This window comes from Prinia subflava, chromosome 7, assembly GCF_021018805.1.
Source record: "Prinia subflava isolate CZ2003 ecotype Zambia chromosome 7, Cam_Psub_1.2, whole genome shotgun sequence".
NCBI lineage: Eukaryota > Metazoa > Chordata > Aves > Passeriformes > Cisticolidae > Prinia > Prinia subflava.
Window position 1 is genome coordinate 30,181,948 of NC_086253.1, and position 6,648 is coordinate 30,188,595.

Consider the following 6,648-nt stretch of genomic DNA (forward strand, 5'->3'; position numbering starts at 1 on the left):
TTTCCAGCAGTTCACAGCTCAGGTTTGACTGCAGGACAATCTGAGCATGGCTTTGGCGTGGTTTGTGGGAGCTGTACTGTCAGGACGTCAGAGCTTGACTGCTATGTGTAGCCAATTAAGGGAATTAAATGGCTATCAGTCACTTGGTGGAAAGTGAATGAATTTTCTGCTTCAGGCACTTTGCAACACTTGAAGCTATATTTAGCTCTCTTCTCCAGAAATTTAGGTTGGATGGCCAGGGGGAATAATCTGGGTCTATGAGCAAAGACGTTTCTTTATGCAGTGGTAAAAACACACAATATTTTTATACCCCAGTGTGTGAAAAGCTAGTCTTAGTACTAAAGTAGGTTAAACTTCTTCTTTCCCGTTACTTTTTCTGTAATAAGCCCTTTGTTTATGTTTTTGCTTCTTGAACACTGTCTGTGGTATAGTCTCATGCTGAAGTCTTCATATAAACATCTTAAAAACTGAGTTCCTCACTCTGCCATGCCTTGATGAGGGAGGAGGATGAAGGCTTCCACCCTTCCTCAGCCATTGGACTTGCTCCACACACACAGTGCCTGTGTAGCACTGGCTTTGGCTTCCAAGAGGGCACTCGGTCTCTTTCTCAGCCCTTTGGGCAGTACAGCCTTTCCTCTTGGGTGATGGGACCTGCAGTGCAATTGCCTAAGTACTGGTGGGATTCTGAAACTTGCTAGCCTGCAAAGAAGTCTAATTAATCTTTTTCTTTTTAGAGGTATTCAGAGCTCCCATATTTCGTCACAGAACAGATAAGAATGGCTTTAGCCTGGGCGTCAGCAAAAACCTAAGGCAGGTGTTTGGTGACGAGAAAAAATACTGGTTGCTGCCTGTGTTTTCAAGGTATGCTGTTCCTAGTGTGTCTTGGTTTGAAAGACAGATATCTGCTAGGAAGGGGCAGGACCTCCCTAGAGATGGAGAATTCAAATCCCCTCCCTCCAAATTATTCCAATTAAAAAAAAAATTAAAGGAGCTTTCAGACAGAGGTATGGGGGTAGGAATAACAGTTCTTTACTAGTAAATATGACAAAACGACAACCAAACAACAACTATAGCATCAATAATAAACAGAACCAAGAACCTTGAGGGCTTTCTTTTACAAAAGCCCAGAGCAGTTTGATCTCGGCGCCCCTGCAGGGCTCCGAGAGGCCGAACTGGAAGGAAGGAAAGTCCCGGGCTGGTGGAAGAGATGAGGAGCTCTGCGCTGGCAGCTGGAGCAGCAGGGGTGTCCCAGCAGGGCTGGGCAGTGCAGGGCTACAGAGTAGCAGGGGAACCTCCAAGCTCCGAAGAAGCAGCGGCGGTGGGGGGAGAGGCTGGAGAAAGCGAGCTCAGGATTCCCGGGTACACAGCAGATGACGATAGATTTCCCAGGACGAGACAGAGGCAGAGGGCAGCCTGACCGTCCTCCTCGGCGCTGAGAGCAAGAGTGCCTCCCCCTTCCCCAGATCTGTCTTTTTGCCTTTCCCAAAGCTCATCATCTCTCCCCTCTGAGGGACACTCCCAGGGACTCAGAAACAATAGGTGTAGCTTCGTGCTGCCATATCCCTCAAGTACTCCTTTTGTTCTGACTAAGTAGTCATCAAGGCTTCTTGGAAACTTATGGGAAAAAATTCTGTGAGAAGAAAAAAAAAACCAAATCTAACCCCCAACATAGTGCTTCATTTATTTAAATTGTTGAATAATCACAGAGTTTGGGGGATGGTTAGCTTTTTGAAATAAGATATAGTAATACTTTAATAGAAAAAGTTCTTCAAAGTTGAGAGGTTTTTGTATGCATGTCACTAATTCTGAATTTTTTCAGTTTAGGGGATGGTTGCTCCTTTCCAACTTGCCTTGTTAATCAGGATCCTGAGCAAGCTTCCACACCTGGTGGACTTAATTCAACATCCAAAAAGTAATCTGCTTTTTGTTACCCATTTCAAATATTTGATTTTTTTCCTGTGCACACATAAAGAGAATGATGTATAATATACTTAAAAGTGGTAAGCAAATTAAGAGTATCCTTTTAATAAATCCAGGTCATCTTTTAACAGTTAAGCTGTAAATCAGGTAATCCTCAGATTTATATTTAAATTTATGGCAGTGAGGTAGGTTGGGTTTTTCCCCTGATGTGTTTTGTCTTGGTTCAGTAGCATCCCAGGACTTGAATTTTCCACACCTGCCTAACAGTCATTATCAGCAGTGTTCTTTATGCATAGGCATGAGATGGTTAGTCAGTCTGCCTGTGATACAAACCCATTGCCTTGCATGGCTTTTGGGGAATGCCTGCTTTTTCTTGTCTGGTGAAAGCTGCTTCATGTAAGGGAATCATCCCTCATGGGACTTGGGCCAAAGCACAGCAAGCTGAATATTAAGTGTTGTTTCTGTTGATAATAGAACATGTTTTATTAATTCTTACACTTGATGGACATGACATCTTTAAAGTGTGAAAAGTATGCATATTCTCCTTTAAATAAATTCATATTGCATCTTTTTTGAAACATTTACATAATGAAAGGCATGATAAGTATAGTGAACATGTGGCTAAGAAATGATAATGGAATCATACTGACAATCTTTTATTCATAAAAGAAATATATGACATTTCAGCTAGCTGTTTACTGACATTTTATCTTACCCCAGCATTCTGTAGCTTACATTAAGAAAGAGATTTTGGAGATGTTCTCTCCACTGTTTATCATGTCAAGTTTGTTGTAGTGAAGAAGAATGTATAGGTATATAAAGTGTATTTGGAGCTGAAGTACATGTATTAATATAAAATAGCAGTCAAATTAAAAATCCCTGTGTCTTTTAGATTGTGCTTGCACTTGTGGCAACTGCAGTGTAATGTATGTAATGATAAAAAAATAGTGATTCATCAGACAAGAGGCAAGGTGGGGTAAGGCAAATACTGCGTATGACAAACTGTTTGTACTGTGTGGTAAGACGATGAAAAATGACTGCAGTTCACTAATGTTCTTTTTATTGGCACTACAGTGAGAACCATCTGTTTCCTGCAAAGCCGTTGCGTGATTCCCAGAGCCACCTACTGACAGATACACCATCTTGGTCAGAAACTACTGCAAAGGCTGAAAAGGGCAAAGTTGGTAAGGAGTTTGTCACAGAGAGAGTGATAAAGGACTGGAATGGCCTGCCCGGGGAGGTGGTGGAGTCGCCATCCCTGGATGTGTTTAAACAAAGACTGGATGTGGCACTCAGTGCCATGGTTTAGTTGAGGTGTTAGGGCTGGGTTGGACTCGATGATCTTGAAGATCTCTTCCAACGTAGTGATTCTGTGATTGTGTGTGACTCTGTGACTTAGGCTGCAATGATAGGTGTTGTATAAACTAGTTTTGGAGGATACAGTGTAACAATGGCCGCAGTCACATGGTTTGTATTCATGAATCAAAATTCATGAAGCTTTTCTCTTAAATACATGTAGGAAGTATCATGTGTCAAGCTGCTGTGCCTTTCCCAGTTAAACCCGACCAAGGGATATCAGAACACTGACACCAGTAGGTGCTAATTATTTTTTAAGCTAGTCCTGAGAGCACCTTTGCCAACAAATTGCTTATAGAAGAAGTGACACCTATTTGCAGCTAGTGAAAAGCTGTGTAATAGACAAAGAATAGGACTAGACGTGGTAATAGAGTAATGACATTTAAAGTGATTGTTAATTCAAGGTTGTATTATTTGCCGAAATAGACATGAAACCTTTTCCTGTGGGAATACTCTTTTTTGTCTTTTAAGGTATGAGCAATCCTGCATTAACCATGGAAAATGAAACCTAATTTCCCTTAAAAGAAAAATCGGAATATGTAAGGAAAGGTATGTTAATAATCTCTGTATTTAATATTTTATTTGATGATTCCTTACCAGTTGAAGAGTGCACAAAAGAAAATTACTAAAACACATCCTGTTTTTTTAATTAATTTTTTTACCACGTGTAATAGCACATGAATTCATAACTTTAAACTAAACCTATTTCTTGATGTGTCATGTTTGCAAATTAGTTTGATCTTGATACTCATTGGTTTTTAGGTAATAGTCCAGTATAATAGTATTATTATTCCCTTTCTTTAGAGATACTGAAATTGTGAGTATTCAAGCTGTTCAGCCAGTATTTGTAATGCTTAATTTGAAAATTAGGCTGGTTCTTAACACTGAATGCAAAGATCATAGCTTTGTCTGCTAAAACAGGTAAAAGTCTATCAAATGCTGAAGCAAAAAGGATGTAGTCTAATATAGAAGCTATTAGTGTCTTGCTTTGAGTCAGGTACTGAGCTGCATCCTATTTAATAGTAATAGTAGTAATTTAATAGTAAAAACATGCTGCCTACTGAAGACAAAAGGTGTCCATATGACTTCCTGAGCATTTAATATTGTCAAAAACAGCTGAGATTTTCTTGATTTCTTGCATTAATATCTTGCAACACAGACTTCTCAGAAAGCAGGTTTGAGAAGCAGCTAGTAAATTCTGTTAGGTACATAACAGTTGACCTTTATCCTGGGTTGTGGAGAATGAACACAATCATAACATTCACTCTAGTACTAGTTCACCAAAACTTACAGAATTAAATTATTTTGTATTTAAAAACTGTATAAAAAGTTTGACTCCAACCCTAAGAATTTCTGCATGCCAAATAATTGGTATGGAGGAGTTGTTCCAGCAAGGTCATTTCTTCTCTGCTGTTGGAAGCACCTTTTCAGTAATCCTGAAAAAGCATCTAAAGTGAATGTCCTTCATTTAAGTGTGATATGACTCTTGGACATGCTGTCATGGCTATGAGGTTGCTCGTGGTCCCTCTTGGAAGAAATGAAAGGCCTGGAAAGTCATGAGGGAGCTGCAGTGATTGTTATTAGACCCATTAGGAATGGTATTGCACTGCCAAGGCAGATTATTAAACTAGCAGGTGTGCAGATACCAAGAGATGGGCCCATAGCTTGTACCAAAAGGTCCCCGGAAGTTCAGTTTGGTTCATAAGGAAAATTTAAAAACCTCTTGGCCCTTACAATCTGGTTTTGTGTTCAGTGATGAAGACACAGTTCCAGATATAGGTACATCTGCAAACTTGATGGTGATGTGAAGTGTTAGAGGTGTTGAAAATGTGGGTGTCAGATGAAGAGAGTTAAAGAGATGAGCGAAGGAAACTCAGATGGTGACTGCAATTTTCACTGCTGTGTATGATATTTTAATAGAATATAAACCCCTCATTTCTAACCCTTTGTTCAAAGTGTAAAACATTGCATTTCTGCACTGTCTAATCCATCAGTTCTTTCAACAAAACAACAGCTTCTGGAAAAGACTAAATTACTTACGTTCAGTTAGATTAATGTCTTACATGCCATCACTAATCAAAAGTAAAATATTGGAGACAGACTTTAAAGAAACAGACTCTTGTTTTGTTACAGAAATACCATTAATTGCAACTAGTTTTACCAGGTTGGAGTTCTACTTTCTAAACTCCTAACACTTAATTTAAGTAATAGCTTTTAAACTTTAATCATTCTTTGAACAGTGTGTACATTTTACTGGAACTTTGTCATTCAGATTACTCTGAATATCGAACATGGTCTGTGACTCTTCTAAGATGTTAAAAGTGGGTAGGTTTTCCCACCAGTTCAGCTTGATAAACATCTTGTAATCTTTCTTAATTGTTTTCTTCTTTTAGTCCAGTCTGAGAAAGAGTTGTGTTTGCAGTCTGATTATTTCACTCAGTGGGGTTTGGGGGCTTTGTTTGGTGTTGTTTTTTCTTTTTGGAAGCATCCACTTTGAAACATGGCTTTTTAAAGAGAGACTACTTTCAGAGGAGGTTACATTCCAAAGAGTGACTCTGAAGCCACATAAAGGGGCTCCTGGAAATTGGTTTTGCCTCACTTGGATTCATGCACTTTCAGAAGGACTGGTAATTCTCTGGCATGAGCATAAGCACCAGATTGGTTGTACCCTGAGCTCTGAGATATTTCTGTGTGGCAGTTAAAATTTTCTGGAGAAGTAACAAAAAAGATAGATTACTGTCTACATTTATGTGACATACAATTGCTGAAATAAGAGCCAGTATATAAAAACTTCTTTTAGCTACTTTGCATTTAACTTCCTTACATTATTGTCAATATATGAGTAATATTTTTTTCCTAGGGATTGAATAGAATACTTTTAGTAGAGTTGCTGAAGTCATCACAACAAAACCAAGTAATTTCATCTTAGATATGAAAAATACAGCCCATAGCCCCTGCCAATGTGCTAGAATTAGAATTTGTCCCACTAAAGGATCTGTTTCAATATCCTGTATCCTGTAATCCTTTGTATTATAGCAGAGGACTAATTACCAAAAGTGCCAGATGTAGTTTACACTAATGTAATAGAGAATTGATTTTTAATTATGTTTGTATCTGGAAGTACTGTAAAATAGCTTGTGTCATTTTATAAACTGGTGTCCTGCTTGCTGTGTACTGTACTTACCACTGTCATCCTGAAGTAGATTAATAACATATCTGTGAATAATCTTACTGGGTTCCTCTTCAGGGTGGGATTGTTATTCTTTTGTAAGTCACTTTCCCCTTCAAGTTGATGAGACCTGTTACAATAACATAATATTTACATATTCTTTGATTCAAATAATGTGTTTTGTGAATAATATTCTGTTCCAG

General features: G+C 38.7%; 1 protein-coding gene across 1 annotated transcript in view; it reads left to right on the forward strand.

Annotated features, from left to right (window-relative positions):
- ZDHHC2 (zinc finger DHHC-type palmitoyltransferase 2) overlaps positions 1-6,648 on the forward strand; it is a 57,598-nt gene that overhangs the window by 41,239 nt on the left and 9,711 nt on the right. Inside the window, exons 9-12 of the mRNA XM_063402031.1 lie at positions 735-861; positions 1,820-1,912; positions 2,995-3,104; positions 3,748-3,825. Of these exons, the coding sequence (XP_063258101.1) occupies positions 735-861; positions 1,820-1,912; positions 2,995-3,104; positions 3,748-3,788 (371 nt within the window). The 3' untranslated portion in view covers positions 3,789-3,825. The remainder of the gene's footprint in view (positions 1-734; positions 862-1,819; positions 1,913-2,994; positions 3,105-3,747; positions 3,826-6,648) is intronic.